Source organism: Mercurialis annua, linkage group LG6, assembly GCF_937616625.2.
Source record: "Mercurialis annua linkage group LG6, ddMerAnnu1.2, whole genome shotgun sequence".
Classification (NCBI taxonomy): domain Eukaryota; kingdom Viridiplantae; phylum Streptophyta; class Magnoliopsida; order Malpighiales; family Euphorbiaceae; genus Mercurialis; species Mercurialis annua.
The window spans coordinates 10107677-10129179 of record NC_065575.1 but is presented as its reverse complement, the minus strand read 5'-3'; the positions used below and the strand labels follow the sequence as shown (position 1 = coordinate 10129179).

The following is a 21503-nucleotide window of genomic DNA, read 5'->3' as shown; positions in this document are numbered from 1 at the left end:
TTAATCAGGTACTCGGGACATACGAAGTGAAGGACCCAGAAATGAAAAAATACGTAGACCGAGTGAAAGAGCTACTTACAAAAATTACCGAAGAAGGCGGGAAATGGGAGTTGGAGCAAGTCCCCAGGGAAGAAAACACCGAAGCAGACACACTAGCAAAGGCAGGAGCATCCAGAGAGATAATGCCGAGCATACCATGCTCAGTTCAAAACTTCAGCAGTATTCAAAATCCTGAAGCCACATTCCTCATAAACCCTTTAGATCAGTGGATGGAACACATCATTTCATACATCGAGAATGGGAATCTGCCCGAAGATAACAAAGCAGCAAAGAAAGTAAAACGCCGAGCACCACACTTCTCATACCGAGACGGGACTCTGTACAAAAAATCCTTCTCACACCCCTGGTCCAGATGCCTCACAGTAGAAGAAGGAAAATATGTATTGGCTGAGATACACGAAGGGATATGTGGGAGTCACATCTCGCATCTAGCTCTCTGCCGAAAAGCTGTTTTACAAGGTTACTACTGGCCGACACTGGCACAAGACGCAGCAAACCTGGTACAAAAGTGCGAAAAATGTCAGTACCACCAAAACGTCCACCATCAGCCAACAGCGGAACAAAACCCAATAGTAAGCCCTTGGCCATTCAGCATGTGGGGAATAGACATTGTCGGGCCTTTTCCAACGGCAAGTGGACAGCGAAAATTCCTGATAGTAGCAGTTGACCACTTCTCAAAATGGGTAGAGGCCGAAGCTGTGTCCACCATAACAGAAGCGCGAGTTCGAAGCTTCGTCCGAAGAGAAATCATCTGTCGTTTTGGGATTCCAAAAACCATCATAACCGACAATGGAAAGCAGTTCGACAACAAAAACTTCAGAGAGTTCTGCAATGAAAAAGGAATTGACCTAAGGTTCACTTCGGTCACCCACCCACAAAGCAACGGAATGACAGAAGTCACCAATCGGACCATTGTTAATGGCCTGAAAAAACGCCTCGACAAAGCTAAAGGTCGATGGGCCGACGAGCTACACAATGTACTATGGTCATACAGAACCACTCCAAAAGCTGGCACAGGAAGAACACCATACAGTTTGACCTATGGGTGCGAAGCAATGGTACCAGTCGAAATTGGCATGCCCACCATCAGAGTACAATACTTCGACGAACAACAAAACGAAGAAAACACCAAAATTTGCCTCGATCTGCTAGAAGAAAGAAGAGATCAAGCATTAATGCACATCGAAGCATACAAACAAAGGATGGCAACATATCATAACAAACGAGTCAAACCCTTGACATTCGAAGTAGGCGACCTCGTACTACGACGAGCTGATATAGCAAGAGGAAATGCAGGCATCTCTAAGCTCGGAGCTAATTGGGAAGGGCCTTACCAAATAAAGAAAGTGGGAAAAGGTGGAGCCTATCACTTAACCTACATGTCTGGAAGAGACCTACCAAGAACCTGGAATGCCAGAGTTCTCAAAAGATTCTACCAGTAGACAACATTCAGTTAATCGAGTCTGTCAGGGGTTTTTTCACTTGCATTTAGGTCAAAGTCAGCTGTAGGCCCAAAATGCAAGTTTTTCCCCTATTAATAAAGAACAAAAAGAAAAGAAAAACTGAGTCAAACCATAGCATAACTTAACAGAATTCAAAGCTATTGCTTAAAACCGAGTTAAGTCATAACTTAACAGAATTCAAAGCTATTGCTTAAAACCGAGTTAAGTCATAACTTAACGGAATTCAAAGCTATTGCTTAAAACCGAGTTAAGTCATAACTTAACAGAATTCAAAGCTATTGCTTAAAACCGAGTTAAGTCATAACTTAACAGAATTCAAAGCTATTGCTTAAAACCGAGTTAAGTCATAACTTAACAGAATTCAAAGCTATTGCTTAAAACCGAGTTAAGTCATAACTTAACAGAATTCAAAGCTATTGCTTAAAACCGAGTTAAGTCATAACTTAACAGAATTCAAAGCTATTGCTTAAAACCGAGTCAAGTCATAACTTAACAGAATTCAAAGCTATTGCTTAAAACCGAGTTAAGTCATAACTTAACAGAATTCAAAGCTATTGCTTAAAACCGAGTTAAGTCATAACTTAACAGAATTCAAAGCTATTGCTCAAAACCGAGTTAAGTCATAACTTAACAAAATTCAAAGCTATCGCTTAAAACCGAATTAGATCACAGCTTAACAAAAATCAAAACTATAAATCAAAACCGAGTTAAGTCATAACTTAACAGAATTCAAAGCTATTGCTCAAAACCGAGTTAAGTCATAACTTAACAGAATTCAAAGCTATTGCTCAAAACCGAGTTAAGTCATAACTTAACAAAATTCAAAGCTATCGCTTAAAACCGAATTAGATCACAGCTTAACAAAAATCAAAACCGAGTAGGACCATATTTTAAAGGATAGTGCTTAAAACCAGACGAAGACACAACTCAAAACAAACAGGGAAACCGATCTATTACTTGTCAAGAAAAGAAACACCACACTTCACAAAAAATAAACCGATATATTACTTGGCAAAAATTCGTTACAAAACAAAAATCCTAATCTATTACAGCATTACTAACATGCTCCGGAACCGACAAGCCAGCCCCGGAAGAAGTCCCATCATTCTCGCTTAAACCAGCCTCCTCATAATGACGAACTTCAAGCTGCACAGTCGGAGACGAGGTAATAACAACATCATCGTTTTTCTCAGCATCCCTCTGCGGAACAACAACATCAGCCGACTCAATCAAAACAACATCGGTCTTCTCGGTCAGACCAGCATCAGCACCACGAGTCGGCAAATCATCCCTAACAAGAGGGGCACCATCTTCAAGCTCTCTCCTCAGCTCAGCAGCAAACTCCTCAGCACATCGTTCGGCATCAGCCACCTCATTTGCCTTCGCAAGATTTCGTTCATCCTGAATCTTCTGATACATGCCCTCCATGTCAAGATACAGGCAAATAGGATCAACATCAGCTCGGAGAAGCGGCCCAACACGCTCCTTCAGGTCATCCTCCATGGCATCGGTTAGATGAGCGAACTCCCTCATCATATCGTCCCGTTGAGTTTCCACGATTTTGGTGGTATCATCGAGAATGTCATGCAAACGCATGTAACTTTTATGATGACCCTCAATCGTTTCCTGAAAGGCAGCCTTCTCCTTCTCAAAAGCCTCGTTTAGCTGCTCCCGAATCTGCTCTTTCTCCTTATCAAAAGCCTCCCTCGCAAGAGCAAGCTCGGCTTTTTCCTTCTTCAAAAGAGAGACCTCCTCGCTCAGCTTCTCAATCTTAGCATTGAAGCTCTCGGTGTTGCTCGTCAAGACGGACTCAACATTAGCCCTCTGAATCTGCTCTTTCTCCAAATCAGCAACAGCCGTGGTCAGCTTCTCCCGATCCAAGGAAGCTTGAGCAGTCAAGTCTTCTTGAAAGGACCGTGCCCCCAGAAGATGGTTTATCAACTGCATAAACCGACCAAAAAGTTAATAAAATTTCTTAAAATAAAACCCAAAATTATTATCAGAAAAGACATACCTGAAAAGAAAGGGACACGCTGGTGTCAAGAAAATCCTTGGGCGAAGTGGCCGCCAGCGCCTCCCGGTCCCGAGGAAGAGACACCATCTTCCCCAGAAAAACCGAAGTCGATAAAGAATCAACAGAATCTTCCATCGACTTGGATTTCAGGTACCGGGCAAGAAACCGAGGAGACAGCCTCACTTCATCCTGAGCAGCAGGAGCAGCCCCCGATTCAACCAGTTTAGCTTTTTTATTCGGAGGAGACAGCGTCTTCTCCTTCTCGGGTGCACTCAAACCCACAACAACGTCAGTGCCGCCGACGAAGGCCACATCATCCTTCACTGGCGCAGCCAAGGAAGGCCCCTTCCCCTTATCCAAAATCTTTCGCTTCAACGGTTTGGCAGGAGGAGGCACGGAGGCCAAAGGAATAGCCGGGGTTATGGTTTTTCCCACCGGCTTTGGCTCATCCTTGCCTTTAGCAGTAGAACCTTTAGCAGCAGCACCACCACCCTTCCGCCGAGCAGCGTTAAAAGCACTCATGTTAAACACTGGCAAATACAAAAAAAAAAATATATATATATTAGCACACTAATAAAAAACAACACACCAAAATAAAGCACGACGGAAAACCGAGAACAACCTTCCCGCTTCGGGTCAAATTTAACAAGAGGCAGTTTCGGTATAAGAGAGTAAGTATTTATGGGACCAGTCGTCTTCAAAACGTCCTGGAGAAGCCTATGGTTCTCATTCCCCGCAGCATCCCGCCTCAACAGAGTCACGGGAGAGGCACATAACCACCGCTGCGGCAAGTCGGCAAAGGCGGTGGGATGATAGATCCGAAACCAATCCTCCCTAATCCTCTTAACCGAAGTAGACACTTTCTCTATTACATGCCTAGGTTCCGATTTAAGAATCTTGAAAGTAGAAAAATCATAGGCACCGCCAAAAATAAGGCCATAAATACTGGCAAACAGCTCTACCGAGAAAGGAATCCTACGACGTCGGCATAACCGACGAAGACACAAGAAATGCCTAATACCATTTGGGTGAAACTGACTAAGAGGCATATTATAAAATTTTAAAAAGGCCACTAAATCGGTTTGAAGAGGAATACGAACACCCGAATGAAGGTGTTCCACACTCACCACTATATAATCTGGCCCGGCCAGATCATTTATTGTTAGACCAGGAGGGGACAGTTCAAACCGATACCCCTCACGGAGGTTTATTTGAGAAACGAGATAATCTAAATACCCCTGGTTCATCTCGGCAAAAGCATTTTCCATCCTAACTCTCCGAGACTCAGCAGTCTTACTACTCCTAGGTCTAGCTCGTCTCGGTTTAACAAAGGAGGTCGCTTCCGAACAACCTACATCCTCTACCTTACGAAGGATCTCAACGGACTCCCCCTTGGCCGAGTCAGAAGGCTCGGCCTCAGATTTATTTCCCCCCGAAGTACACCCGTCCGAGTTACACTCCTCATCAACAATATCCACAAAATCATTCTGGGAATCCTCCACAGAAGACATTATTTGAAAAAATATAAACACAAAATCAAACAATCAACAACCCACCTATACTAACCCAGAAGAAAGAACACTCAAGAACACTCAAGAACGCGAAGAACAAACAGAAAAAAGATGAAGAAATAGCAATAAACAAGATCAAAACCAAAGAAAATAGGCAACTTACTAATGAATATCTTCAAAAACACGAAAGGAGACACCAACGAAGGAAAGACAAACGAGAGCAAAAGGAGAGAAAAGAAAATCAGCAAAAAAGAGAAAAGGCTTTTTATAGGAACCGAAACAGGGCAACTGAAACGGCACCTCAATAAATGTGCTAGTGGATACCAGATGTCAAGCAACGTCATTAAAGAGAGGACACGTGTCCAAAAAGCGTACTAAGGAAGAAAGCAAACCAAAAAGACCCAACTAACCCATACCAATCTCGGACATAAATATCCGAACAAGCAGGGGGGGGACTTGTGATAACAACACAAAGGAACAGACCCGAAATAGCACACAAACCGAGCAGATCATGACAAGAAACCAATCCAACTAAATCAACCAGAACACCATATACCATCTCGGCCACCGGACAAGATATATAAAGTTACCACCTCGGTCATACCGAGCACCATACATACCATCTCGGTCACCGAACGACATACGTAAAAGTACCATATCGGCCGAACTGAACACCATATATACCATCTCGGTCACCGAACGCCACACGTAAAGGTACCATCTCGGCCGAACCAAGCAACATGTACACCGCCTCGGTGCAATCCGAATATACCCTCAACCAGACACAACGACAAACTTGTCAGAACGTACCCTGACATTCTAGACAACACCTGTACAAGACAAAGAGAACAAAATCAGGTCTGTCGGCCAGACAAAGAAGAACAACACACATAGTATAAAAGGCTAGGAAAAAGTAAGGAAAAAGGTTAATTCTCTTTCTCTCTCTAATACTTTTAGCCTCTTTTCACTTCTTATTCTTTCTCTCACTAAAACAGTTACTAATTAGACCGTCGGAGTGGTTTGCCGGAATCCCCTTCCGGCACCCTTCTCACGGTTGTTTTGTGCCTTGTAGGAACGGCCTTGAAGTGTCCCACGGAGCTAGCCACGATTCAAGATCACTAGTTATCAAGACTTTTCGTCTCGATGCCAACAGTTTCATTACTGTTTTCCACATTTATCTCGGTATCTCAAATACCCGAGAGACATCGCAAAATAACATCAACAAGCATACATTTCAAATACATAATAATAAAGCGATGATAATAACAGAGTTATAACGTGGCAATTCATCGCAAAATAAAAGCATGCTAAAAATTCCGTCTAACTAGACAATTCTACTACAGCGCTACGATAGGAAATATTCACAATACCACTACACCAAAATAGAGACTTCACGGATCAAGAAAATGAAGTCTCGCCAAAAAGACAACCTACGTACCTCAAAAATGGTACAATAACGAGGTCAGATTAACTGGTGAGTTTACAACTTACAAACACACATTAAATATTTTAACACGTTGTAAAATAGACATATTTAAATATTTACTACCGGTTTAATCACAGAAACGTAATGCTTTAAATGAAATGCCATTTCTAATCCATTTTCCTCTAAGTCTCCTTTCAGACTTAGGTTAATAAACTAGTCGGCTGAACCCGTACATTCGCTCGACTCTAGTTTATTTTTCCACAATCCTTTACAGCTCTAAACCGTACTTTAGGTTGTTTCCAACTTATCTCATAGACTCAACGACCGATAACATTTAATGTTCCATGACGCCGTTAGTCCTTAAATTAATCGGCCGAACTCTATCATTCCATCGCCGTTAACTTGTTCGGAGTTCTAGACCGTCGTCTTAGAAACTCTCCCGCTATATCTGGACCGTCGTCTTAGACTTCCAGACCGTCGCCCTGATTCACACAGCCATTCCACTTTACTCATAAAAATAAATATGTACTCCCTCCGTCCCGTTTAAGAAGTCCCATATTCTATTTTGAGATGTCCCATTTAAAAAGTCCCATTACTATTTTTAGAATACTTTTCCATTGAATACCCTATTTTACCCTTATTTTAGTTATCTTAAAAGAGTTTTATGGAAAATTCCACTATCATTAATAGGGGCAAAACATGAAAAAATATGAAAAGACAAGAATAATTAATGTTTTCTTAATCTGTGTGTAAAGTCAAATGGGACTTCTAAAGTGGGACGGAGGGAGTATGATTTAACTAGTGATCACAGTCCTATTATAGCCCAAATAGGATGGCACGTTTCATAGACTTATTCCGTAATAATTTTACTTACTCAAAGTAAATATACGATATATTTAAAATGCTTTATGATATTAATTTTCACATTAAAATAATAATAGTAATTTTATTACTTTAATGTATGCATGTAAAAATGCAAACTCACAGACTGTTGTTCCACAAATAATTTTACGTCACGCTAATCCACTTTTAGCTCCTCGGCGTTTATTCACTCAACGCCCCGTGGATGTATCCCATCCAAGATTGACATTTCGTCAAATCTTTTAACGTTCGATAATCTCAACGTTTCTCACTAATTCTCACGATAATCATCGTAGCCCGTAAATACGAAAAATGTTTCTACGTATCGGGTTCAATCTTAGGAATCCAATTAAATTCAAAGTTTGGTCCATTCTATACCCTTAGGTACATTTTACCATTTTAACCTTTTCGGAAAAATATCAATAATTAAAAATATATTCGGACCCCTCAATTTCCGTATCAAAATACCATTATTTTTAAATCCCTCTTTTATATAAATAACACACACACACACACACACACACACACACACATATATATATATATATATATATATATATATATATATATATATATATATATATATATATATATATATATATATATATATATATATATATATATATATATATATATATATATATATATATATATATATATATATATATATATATATATATATATATATATATCCTTTAATTAAAATTTTCCAATTTTAATTAAATAAACAGTAATTAGTTTGTGTCCAACTAATTAATACCTATCCATTTTAAAAAAATATAAATCTTTTGGGTCTAAGTCCAAATTAAAAGTTTAAAAACTTAAAAACTTTTAATTAAAACAATTCAAGGCCCCACATGCCTTTCAAGTCCACCAAAATTCCATTTAGGACATATTAGTCCTTATACTTTTAAATCTTTCATTTTAGTCGTTTTAACCAATTTTTAATTTATTAACTTACCTTTTAAATTTAACTTTGGGTCCAAACTTATTTAGTTTAAGTCTAAATAAAAAGTCCAAAGTTCTAAAGTCCGGAATTTATTATACGGTTTTGGCCTCGCTTGGCCCCGGTCCTTATCAGTTTGCTTTTAACCCAACCGAGTCTCGGCTCGGTAAAACAGAGCCACCGTGCTCCGTTTACCGGCCGGTAGTGGTTCACCGACCACTACCCACTCTCTACCACCTATACCAAAAGTATAGCCAATTAATTTCAAACACAATGAAATTAATACCACTAAAAATATTTAATCCCACACTTGATTAAATATCACAACACCAAATCCATATTTTAAACTACTTTAAACAATCATACATTCACCAAATAATTTTCACTAAAATTATCAAAACTAATTTTAGTCTATTCGGCCAACACACAAAATTACCACTTAACTAATTTTTCAACAAATAAACATCACCATAGCATGCTTATAACCATAGAATCAAATTAATTCTAATTTCATGCTCATAATTCAACATTAAGCCAAACAATTAAAAAGTACATCTTTTTCTTTAAATTTTTAACTAATTCGGCTAATAGCTCACAATTAACATTCAAACACTAAATCCATACAACATATAGTCATGATCTTAATTAACATATAATCACCAAATAAATCATGCAAATTACACAAAAATTTACCTACCTATATTTCTTACTTATTTGGCTAGATAAAATCAAAACTTTAATAATTTTTTTAACATTTATTTCATAAGCATACATTCCCACCATTTCATACAATTTACTAACAACCTTCAATTAAAACCTCATTAGCTCACATATTTCATGCCACAAAATTCCAAGTTCAATCATGAAAATTACAAACACATAATTCCACCAAATACCCACTAATTAATTTTTCACAAATTTTATGCACAAAACATTGAAAATGTATTCGGCCAAATTAAAAATAAAAGTCTTTATTTTCTCCACCCCTTAAAAACTATTTTCTTGGATTTATTAACCCAAAACTCAATCTTTTTCATGATAAAAATTACTCAAATTGTTTCAAACAATATTCGGTTTTTAAAACCCATTTAATCCATCATTAATCATTAAAATTTACCCTTATATTTTATACTCACCATAGCACAAGACTTTAAGTCATAATTTGAATATTTTGATTTTTAAACAATTCGGCCAAAATCCAACTAATAGAATTAAATGTGAATTTTTTTCTCAAAAAACTCAAGATTTCCAAGTTCATAACTTTTAAAATTTAAACATAAGATTTTAAGAGCTAATTCATAAAAATTAATCTTTGAAATATTCGGTTATTGCTTAAGAAAATTTTAACTCTTTAATAAACCTTTTTCAAGCAAGAATCAAGCTTTAAATTCTCCACATTACACCCAAAACTTTCTCATTTTCGGATTCAACAAAATTTAAAATACTCATGTTATTAAAATCATAACCTTAAGAGAAGTTTCAAAATTTCCGAAAATATTAACTACCCATTATTTATTTTAGCTTCTTATATAGTAAAACCCTTTTGCATGTAAATTTTAAACTTTAAAAATTATGATTTCAGTTAGAGAATCAAAATTTCTTACAACTAAACCATACCCAACACTTTGATCATCTTAAAGTATATTTCTTTGTAAAAAAAATCAAGCTTTAAAGTATATAGATTATGATCCAACAAATACCCAAAACAAGAATACACACAAGTACATTACCAAAATAAGTCTAATATTTACCTTAAAGAGTTGTGAAATAAAAGAAAAAGGTGGTATTGGTGGCTTAGTAGGGTTCGGCAATGTCAAGTAAAAATGGGAGGTTTGGAGTTTGTCTTTTCTTTGAAAAGAAGAAGATGAGAAAAAGAAAATTCTATTTTTAAATAATTTGATTTAATGAAGTGTTAGTTCTTTTGCCTTGGAGAGCAATTAATCCCCAAATAAATGACACCTTTTCACCATGCATTAAGACATGTGTCCACCCCCATGTGCTCTTACTCACTCAAATATCTACTTTTGTCTCTACAAATTCTTTTGTGTAGAGAATTTTAGCTCTTATTCATAAAATAATACTATTAATAATTATTTTGACGGTTTTCGAAATACTACAAAATCTTTCTTGAAAAACGTTTCCGCACTAATTTAATCTTTTACAAGGTCAAATCCCATATAAATATATTTATAATCCCTCTTTTAATATTTTAGTAATTTAAAACGATTTTATTATTTTATGGCCGAAAATTACGTAATTGCCACCCATGCACAAATAATCACTTCACGTAGCCTTGCACATGTAAAATTAAATAATTAAAATCTAGCATCATAAATAAATCAATCACACGAAATTAACAATCAAAAATTAATTTCTAGGCCGGTATCCTACCGCCACTAATTTCCGATTCACCGCATTTTCAAAAATTCCACGTTTGGAAAATTAGGGGTATTACACTATGCACTTTGATTATAGCTATAACTACGCAATTAATGTTGGAATCAAAGACTAAATCTTTATACATGTTGCCTGTTTCTTAAATTTACCTCCATGAAATGCTGTGCTCGCTACTTATCATTTTGTACATGAAATCATTCTAAGTTTATTGATTTGCTTAACAATATATCATTTTGCACACGAAACCATTCTAAGTGTACTGATTTGTTAAACTATATATCAATATGCACATGAAATCATTCTAAGTGTATTCATTTACTAAACAATATATCATTTTGCACATGAAATCATTCTAAGTATTTGTTAAACAATGTATCAATTTATAGTACTGATACCGACCTAATAATATCCGAACTCCAAGCATCGCCTAACGAATGCTATGCTCGCCCAACGGGTCTCCAACGAGTATCGCCCATGTCTGTCTCGGGCGAACTTATCCAGGTCTGCCATTTAGACAACCTCATCCACTCCGTTCCCTGACACCCACTACCCGGGATAATCGGGAACGTGCCTTCACCACTATCAATAATCGTGGGATAAACCCACGATTTCCCAGATAACAACCGCCTCAAACTCATTATAAAAGGAAGCCACCGAATGCTGAGAAGGGTAAGCACAAATCAGACTTAAATACTCTTACATCCATTTACCTACCAAAAAACCCTCTCTGACTTAAGCATCGGAGTGGCTTTCAGGCTGAGCAAGCCTGAGGTCCTTTGAGCTTATATTTGTTACTTGTGCAGGAAAAACAGTACGGGCGACCCTTTAAAGATCGACCTGTATCATTTGGTGCGGTGAACGTGGAACTTATTAGTTTCGTCGTTCCTTTTAGATACTTTTCAGAATTTGCTTTTTCAAGAATGGATCCCCCACGAGATAATACTCTACCGGCTACCAACAGAGAAGACAGGGAAACAGAACCACCGGCCCTAAATCTGTTTCCCCCAACCAGCGAAGAAGGAGAAACCAGCGACCCCCTGGCGATAAGACAGACGATACCGCCGATGGCCATAGCACCAGATGAAGAGCCAATCAACAACCAAGCAATGTTCAAGGCTTTCCTAGAAATCACCAGTCTACTCAAAGACATCAAACAGAGTATCTCGTCAAAATCGCCAGAGCAGGGATCAGCGAAATCACCAGTACAGAAGTCAACGTCAACCATGGACAAGGGAAAAGAACCGATGCGAGAGGAAGGTGCCCCTGAAAATTCCGCAAAGAAACAAAATGCCCCCATTGTAATTCCAGACGAAGAACGTTGGATGGATGAACAACACACCGTCAAAGGCGGAGAAGAGCATCTGGAGGAAAAAGTCCGTCAAGTCATGAGCAGGCTTGGAATAAGATGTGAAGACGTAGACATCTCTCTTCGAAGTGACTCACCACTTGCAGATTTCATCATCTCTCACGAGTTCCCTACAAAGTTCAGATACCCCCCAAATTTGGAGTCATACGATGGAACAGGCTGTCCCAAGAGCCATATTCACAAATTCCAAGCGGTGATCAATGTTCAAACAAACTTGGATCACGTATTATGCAAACTTTTTCCTACTACCTTAAAAGGTCTGGCGCAGGAATGGTACCAGAGTTTAAAGCCAGGATCAGTGCTGACGTTCAAACAATTCTCAGGACTTTTTCAGGCTAGATTCGTAGCATGCATCCCTCAAAAGAAGCTGTCCACAGACCTGCTGGCCATCATGCAATGGGAAGGAGAGACACTCAGGAAGTATGTAGAAAGATTCAATAAGGAGGCGATGCAGATAGAAGACCTGAGCCAGGAGATCGCCTACACAGCATTACTCAATGGAACTACTAACTCCGACCTACGAAAGGAATTGTTGGCTAAATCACCAAAATCATTTACCACACTGATGACCATCGCACATACACAGATCAGAGTGGATGATGGCCAGAGAGAGATAGAGAATCGCCTCGGGCGGGCAGAAGAACGAACGTTTGCGGAAAAAAGAAATGGGGACAGATCGCCCATAGGAAAGAGGTTCGGAGAAAAAGGCAACGACCATTTCAGAAATAAAAGGAAAAAAGACGAAGATAGGCGATATACGCCCCTGAACACAACCAGAACCAACGTACTGTTTTGGGTAAAAGACAGCCGAGAGAAGGTCAGATGGCCAAGGAAGATGAACGCTGCATCAGCCAGCAAAAGAGACAATAGCAAATACTGTGAATTTCACAGAGACAACGGCCACACCACAGATGAATGCTGGCACCTGAAGGAGGAGATAGAGAAGCTGATAGAAAGGGGATCCCTTTCCCAGTTCGTAAAAAGGGACACCGAAGCCAGAGAGACGGAATCAGAAAGAAAGAAAGAGCGGAAAGAAGAAATCGCCAGAAGACCCAGACCAGAGCCAGCAGGCATGGTTAACGTAATAATGGGCGGATCGACCGGAGGAGACAGCAATACTACAAGAAAGAAAGCTGCAAGAACAGTCTACTCAGTTAGCCCAGGTGCACCAAATGCTAAGAAATTCAGAAGCGTATCTTTTTCGGAGGGCGATAGTCATGGCTTGTCAGTCCCCCATGAGGACGCCCTAGTTGTCAAGGGGCGACTCAACAATTTCGAGGTATCTCGAATGCTTGTGGACACGGGAAGTTCAGTAAACATGATCACGATGGAGGTGTTCGGCAGAATTGGACTCAAAAAAGAAAATTTGACACATGTCTCTACTCCACTGGTGGGACTAGGAGGCAAATCTGTACAGGTGGAAGGATCACTGGAGATAAACATCCAACTAGGGGATGGAGAGATCTACAAAGAGATCCGAGCAGAATTCATGGTGGTCAATATGGATTTCGCATACAACGCAATTCTCGGAAGGCCACTCTTGCACGATACGTGCGCATCCATTTGCATGAGGTACCTACTGATGAAAATCCCAACCAGAGAAGGCGATGCCGAAGTCAGAGGATGCCAAAAGTCAGCCAGAAAAGCATACTTTACAGCTCTCCGGAAAGTTCATATAACCTTGCCAGTGCTAACAATGGAACCTCCAGAGAAGAAGGAAAGGGCGGAGCATTATGGGCGAACTGAGAAAATCGAATTATCCCCAGGAAAGGAGATAGAAGTGGGAGATGAGCTAGAAGAAGAAATCAAACGATCTCTGACAGAAAACCTCAGATCGCTTGGAGACTCCTTTGCCTGGACAACAGACGAATTGATCGGAGTAGACCCGGACGTCATATGTCATCGGTTAAACATAGCGACCGACGCGAAGGCAGTGATACAGAAGAAGAGAAGGCACTCGCCCGAAAAACAACTCGCCATCGCAGAAGAGGTCGCCCGGTTAAAAGCAGCAAACGTGATCAAAGACGCCTATTACCCCAAGTGGGTAGCAAATGTGGTGATGGTAAAAAAGTCCAATGGCACTTACCGAATGTGCGTGGACTTCACAGATCTGAATAAAGCATGTCCCAAAGATAGTTTCCCACTTCCACACATTGATCAGTTAGTAGACTCCACAGCAGGTCACGCCCTCTATACATTCCTAGATGCCAAGGCGGGATATCATCAGATACCCATGGCACCTGAAGATCAGGAGAAGACGGCCTTCATAACGGACCAGGGATTATTTTGTTACAAGATGATGCCCTTCGGTCTGAAGAACGCAGGAGCCACATATCAGCGGCTGGTGAACTCAATATTCAGAGATCAGATAGGAAAACACATGGAAGTTTATGTGGATGACATGATTATCAAAAGCATCCGAGCTGAAGACCACCCAACAGATGTGAAGATAGTCCTAGAGACGCTAAAGAGATACCAGCTAAAACTCAATCCGGAAAAGTGCGTATTCGGAGTACCGGCAGGCAAGTTCTTGGGATACATGGTCTCTCAGAGGGGTATCGAGGCTAACCCAGATAAACTCGAAGCGGTCTTAAAAATGACACCGCCACGGAGCATACATGAAGTCCAGAAGCTCAACGGCCGGATCACGGCTCTAGGTCGGTTCATGTCCTGCTCGGCAAAACGATGCTTGCCTTTCTTCAAAACCCTGAAACAGATCAAGAACTTCACATGGACAGCAGAATGCCAGCAGGCGTTTGAAGAATTGAAAAGCTTCCTATCCTCGCCCCCACTGTTGGCGAGACCGGATCCGGGCGACGTGTTATATTTATACATCTCTTGCTCTGACGAAACAATAGCAGGAGTATTGGTGTCGGAAAAAGGAGGCGAACAATACCCGATCTACTACATTAGCAAAGTACTCAGAGATGCGGAGCTGAGATACCCGAAGTTGGAGAAGCTGGCGCTGTGCGTATACACCGCCACCATCAAGCTCCGACATTACTTCGAAGGGCACCAAGTCATTGTACGGACCGACCAACCATTACGAAAAATCCTCCAGAAGGCAGAGACAAGTGGACGCATAGCAGAATGGGCCGTCAAAATAGGAAGTCTGGGCGTTATCTATGAAGCTCGGAAAGCACTGAAAGCTCAAGCACTAGCAGACTTCTTCGCAGAATTAACATTCAAAGAACCCATGGAGGACAAAACGACTCCCTGGGAGATACACGTCGATGGAGCAGTTTGCGGAGAAGGAGCGGGCATCGGAGTCGTGCTCAAAGGACCAGGAAGAATCCAAATGGAATACTCAGCAAGACTCGAATTTCCAGCTTCCAACAATGTTGCGGAATATGAGGCGCTGATAACAGGGTTGCAATTATGCGAAGAGCTCAATATCTCCGAAATCCAGATCTACAGTGATTCACAACTGGTTGTGAACCAAGTCTCAGGGAACTTCGAAGTAAAAGAAGCTACGTTGAAGAAGTACGCCAAGCAGGCCAAAACCTTCTTTGCCGATAATGGGCGATCCTGGTCGTTACAGCAAATACCCAGAGCAATGAATGGAAGATCAGACGAATTGGCAAAGTGGGCAGCAACAAAGAATTACGACTCAATGAGAAACATCCCTCATGAAATCAAACGACAGCCTAGCTTTCAAGAAGAAATTGAAGAAGGCGAAGTACTGATGGTAGAAGGGGAAGAAACCTGGATGTCCCCCCTCACAGCATACCTGGCTAATGGAATACTCCCCGAGGATAAGAAGGAAGCCAAAAGAATAGTGATACTCTCATCAAAGTTCGGAATATACAACGGCCAGCTGTACAAACGGTCGTTCACCCATCCCTGGCTAAGATGTGTGAACAAAGAAGAAGGAGAGTACATCATGAAAGAATTACATGAGGGGACCTGCGGAGCACATGACGGAGCATCAACACTGGTCAGGAAAGCACTGCTACAAGGCTATTATTGGCCCACGATGAAAGAACAAGCTACAACGCTAGTAAGGGGATGCTGGCCTTGCCAGCAACATGCCTTGGTACCGAGAAAGCAAGCTTCAGAAATGAAACCCATCGGCAGTGCATGGCCGTTCGCCCAGTGGGGTATGGACATCCTGGGACCTCTCCCTTTGGCCACAGGACAACGGAAGTTCCTGGTAGTGGCAATCGACCACTTCACCAAGTGGATAGAGGCAGAACCACTGGCAAAAATCACCCAACAACGCATAACTAAATTTTTCTTTAGATCTATCTTGTGCAGGTTTGGAATACCGAAGGTGCTGATCACAGACAACGGAAAGCAGTTCGACTCAGCAAAGTTTAGAAAGTTTTGTGCCGAGTATCAGATCGACCTAAGGTTCACTTCGGTTTACCATCCACAATCAAATGGGCAAACCGAAGTGGCCAACAGAATCCTACTGGCCGGACTAAAAAGAAGACTAGACGAGTGCAAAGGAAGATGGGTAGAAGAACTCTACAGCGTCCTATGGAACTACCGTACCACCCCTAGAGAATCAACGGGCGAAAGTCCATTCGCCCTGGCCTATGGAACGGAGGCTGTAATTCCTGTAGAGATCGGCGCACCCACGCCAAGGACAGAAGACAACCAGCTAAACCTAGAAGAAAACGAAGAAGAGCTCAGGAACAATCTGGATCTCCTGGTTGAAAAAATCAACAGATCAGACATCAGGATGGAAGCCTACAGACAAAAGATGGCCAAACATTTCAACAGCCATGTAAAGAAAAGAAAATTCAAACTAGGCGACCTCGTCATGCGAAAAACCGAAGTCAAGAAAGGAGAAACAGGAAGTGGAAAACTGCAGCCAAACTGGGAAGGACCTTACACCATCAGCGAGGTCATTAAAGAAGGAACATTTAAACTCACCAACTCCATGGGAAGAATCATACCAAGGACATGGAATGCCAACAACTTGAAAAAAATTTAGTGACAATAGGTCGCCATCCGACATGATTAGTTATTCCTTAAGAATTAACATAATTAGTCAAACGATGTTTAGTTTCAATATTGTATTTCAATTCCTCCAAGTGATGTTTAATCACAGCATTGTGTTTCAAGTTCTACAAGTGATATTTCATCACATTATTGTATTTGAATTTATGCAAGTATTTTAATTTACCCTTGCTCGGACAAGGAATTTCCACAGATATCGCCTTTTTACCATAATTACTGATTACTTAAAATATTTCCAAAGAGGAGAACTGACGAGTTCATTCCCAAAAAAGGAAAATTCACAGTAAAAATATATATATCGCCTAAAATAAAGAGAACATAGAAGCTAACTGTCTCGAAAATAAAAAAGGCAAAAAAGATATATATTAAAAAGAGGGCAAATGCCCCACACAAAAAATTACAAAGGAAAATAAAATTCCTAACAAAAGAAAATATACAAATGTACAAAGTACATAACAAAAAAAAAAAAAAAAAGAGGAAAATTCTTCCTATACAAAAACTAAAGGGAGAAAGAGGAATCTAAACCTTGATCTCTGGCTCGACCTTCTCCGGGGCAGCCTCTTTGTTCCCCTCCAAAATATTTGGGACAGATAGCCCCTCCTGCGAACCCCGCCTGGCTGAAGAAGAAGCATCAACATGAATGTTGCCAGAACGAGTGGGAGAAGGGACATCGGCAAGACTAAGAGGATCGGACCCTGGAAGGATAGACTCCAGATCAGAAGGCCGATCTAATAAGTCCAGAGCAGCAAAAGGCCGCTCCGAAGATATAAGCAAGCCGAAGTCCTTCTCCTCAGGACTACCTCCCAAACCGGGAACAAGAGGCTTCTCGCCAGCCTTGGCAGGTTCCTGGACCCCTTGGGCAGACTGTTCGGCAACCTCAGCAGCACCTCCACCATTTTCAGACTTGATGGAGACAAACAAGTCTTGGGGAGAATCTGGCTCACTCTCACTGTTAACCCCCTCGGGAAAGCCATATAAGAAATCAACGTCCCCATCAGGATGACGCTCCAAGTAGGTACCCACGATGGCTTCAGTGAAGTCAGTCAGATCATTGGCTAGCTGGGCGGTGTTACGGCGACGCCTCTCCTTCTCACGAATCAGCCTGCCCCGCTTCAAATAAAGCCTCTTCTCAGCAACAGAGACTTTATCATTAAGGGCCATGACGGTGGTGTCGAACTCCTTCTTGAGATCGTCGTAATCAGTACTCTTCAACACCACCTCTGTCGCCAGATTTTTATTCTCCTTCTTAAGGCGGGCGACCTCCTCAGATAGCACACGCTGCTGCTTCACAGCACTCTCCCTCTCTCTGGATAACCTATCCACATCAGCACGAAGAGAGTCCAGCTTCTGAGTGCACCCGCCATGTTCGCTACGAAGGGAGTCATACTTTCCCTTCAGCAGCTTGTACTCCGTCTTTATCTTCACCTGCATCTCATCGTCGTTAAGACGGTTGGAGCGGTATTGACGGATGGCATATGCAACCTAAACATAAAATAAAGCTGAGTTAGAAAATAACCATAACAGGAAAAAAAAAGCAAAATGTTAAAGTCAGAAAATAATCACCTTTGCCAGGTTGGAAAAACAATCGTCCATCAGTACGTGGTCCGGCCTCTTCAAATAGTAGTCAACGTCCGAAGGGCAGCAGGAACCTCGGAAGATGTCGTGGGCAACGGCAGGACAACATACAGTAGCATCGGCCCCATACTTTTGAAGGAGCAGGTCGACCTGAGTCACCATCACATCCCTCTTGGGCCTTTTCATCGAGGGTCCCTCCCCCTCAGTATCTTCGCCCCCTGAAGAAGGAGCTCGCCTTTTGCTGCCGGTCGAAGCAGCCGGGGCAGTTTGGGGAGCCAGAGGAAGGGATCGGGGAAGCTTCTCCTTCGCAGGAACCTCCATCTTATCCTTCCCCTTACCGGTGTAAGAGGGAACAGCAGGAGGAGGAGGGCTGGTGACAGGTTCCTTTATCTGGAAGCCTGGCAGCACCACCCTAGGAGTGGGAGCAGAATCATCACCCTTCTGAGAAGAAGGTGGTTTGCCTCCAGCCGAGGAAGGAACATCGCCTCCTTTCTTAGCAGGCGCCTTCTTAGCCTCAGAAGACGGCTTGGGAACAGCTTGGGGAAGGGCCTCCCTCTCTCGAGCCTCTCGGCGAGCTTTCCTATCCTCCATGACCTTCTGCTGAAGTTCCTTGAAGTTCGGCACTGAAAAGTCAAAGGAAAGAAAATTCAGAAAACGCTTCACAAAAATTAAAAGGGAATAAAAACTTCATGGTACAAACAAGGTACCAGAAGGACTAAGAGGCATAGAAGAAATATTAAGAGGGGAAGAAAGCAGTGGTTCGCCCATGTCAGGGAACTCGTCTCCATTATCAGGCGATGTCTCCCTCTTGTCCTCACTCTTCTTCCTCTTCCCCCTTTTTCCACCCTGCACTCTCTTATTTCTCTTGGAGGCAACACTTTGGTCCCAGCCGAAGTAGGAATCTATCAGATTCACTACGTGCACCTTAGCGCCACCTCGAAGCAGACGCAACGTCTCTTTATCAACCTCGCTCAGGTTCGCCTTTTCCAACTTAAGGGGCCCTTCCACAAAAACATTCGGAATGGAGCCCCAACCCCCTTCCTTCTTGGCGATGACGAAGTTACCTTTCCACCGCTTCAAAGAATTGGGAAGGCCAGTGAAGGGAGATCTTCCGGGTTGCAAGTAGAAGAACTCATCACTTTTCTTCCTCCCCAAAGAATAGATCGCCCTAACAATCTCGTAGCCCACCTGTCTCTTCAGTTGGAGTCCACGAATAAAAACTCCGGTCAAGTGACGGTGGGCATTAGGATGGAGTTGACCCAAGGGGATCTTAAAATTATCGAACACTTCTTGGGTGAAGAGATCGAGTGGTAGCCTCAAACCCGCCTCAAAATCTTCAACGAAAAGCAACTGTTCATCATCCTTTAAGACCTGGCTAACAGCCGAGCTCTCAGATGGAATCCGAAGGCTAATGAAGGGGGGAATTTCGTACCTCGCCCTAATCCAAACAAGGGCTTCTTGACCCAGACTGATGGTCCACTCAGACAAGGGCTTTTTCTTACTAGAAGATGTCCCAGAGGAGACCTTACGTCTCTCAAAAACAAAATCCTCCTCATCTCCTTCGTCATCACCTAATCCACCATCTCCGGCCTCATCTCCACTAGCATCCTCAAGGGGAGCCTCACCCTCTGGCCCTCTGTCATCAACACCCTCTTCACTATCAGGGATCACCTTCTGAGACAACCCTTCCTCGTCAGATGACAACTCAACGAGGGTAGCAAGAGGAACAGGGTAGGTAGGGTCACTGGTAGAACTCTCAGAAGAAGAGGAAGAAGAAGGGGAAGACACTGAAATCCTTAATGAAGACATCCTACAAATATACTATCTAAAAGCAAACAAGAAGAAGGAAGGAAGAAGACAAACAAAAATAGCTAAGCCACTTACTGATTATAAGAGAAAGTCTGGTGCTATGAAACTCGAAGAAAGCCTGGTTGGAGAAATAAATCAACAGAAGTAGAGTGTCAGATAGAAAAATCAAGAGTAAAAGATTTTAAATTAAAGAACAAGTACCTCTTTTATACGCCAAGCTAGACACTCGAATGCCTGACAGCAGGAAACTCCTCGAAATAATCAATGAGAAACCAAAAGTCGCGTTCTTTTATAGTCGAAAAACGCTTCAGATTCGTAACCGTTGAAGGAAACGTTTGAAATTCAAATCATTTCGAAAATTTCGGAAATTCGAATTTTGAATTTTGGCGCTTCAAGTCTTTGACTTAGCAAGATTACAGGGGGGGACATCTGATACCGACCTAATAATATCTGAACTCCAAGCATCGCCTAACGAATGCTATGCTCGCCCAACGGGTCTCCAACGAGTATCGCCCATGTCTGTCTCGGGCGAACTTATCCAGGTCTGCCATTTAGACAACCTCATCCACTCCGTTCCCTGACACCCACTACCCGGGATAATCGGGAACGTGCCTTCACCACTATCAATAATCGTGGGATAAACCCACGATTTCCCAGATAACAACCGCCTCAAACTCATTATAAAAGGAAGCCACCGAATGCTGAGAAGGGTAAGCACAAATCAGACTTAAATACTCTTACATCCATTTACCTACCAAAAAACCCTCTCTGACTTAAGCATCGGAGTGGCTTTCAGGCTGAGCAAGCCTGAGGTCCTTTGAGCTTATATTTGTTACTTGTGCAGGAAAAACAGTACGGGCGACCCTTTAAAGATCGACATGTATCAAGTACTAACACGAAGCTCAAACATTTTTCTAATTATTGTTGGTTTCCTAGTTTCTTAAATCTCATCCCACACTCCTTCGATCATTGATGATGTAGACTTTCTTCCAAAGTGCAATCCCTGAGGCACTTTTACGCCACTCACTTTTGTACTTAACAGCATCAACTCATCCGTCAGCTCTCCCATCTCAGCCACAGCCTCAACCTTGACTGCCTCTGCATTTT

At 41.7% G+C, this 21503-nt stretch overlaps 1 protein-coding gene across 1 annotated transcript; it reads left to right on the top strand.

The window, feature by feature from the left end:
- The first annotated feature begins 11598 nt into the window (after positions 1–11598).
- Positions 11599–16986, top strand: LOC126687557 (uncharacterized). The gene has a single exon (XM_050382117.1). The coding sequence runs from the start codon at positions 11599–11601 to the stop codon at positions 16984–16986; it is 5388 nt and encodes a 1795-aa protein (XP_050238074.1).
- The last annotated feature ends 4517 nt before the right edge of the window (positions 16987–21503 follow it).

What these genes read in the sequence shown, in the direction of transcription:
- LOC126687557 (XM_050382117.1), top strand. Translation starts at nt 11,599, where the DNA reads ATGGATCCCCCACGAGATAATACTCTACCGGCTACCAACAGAGAAGAC.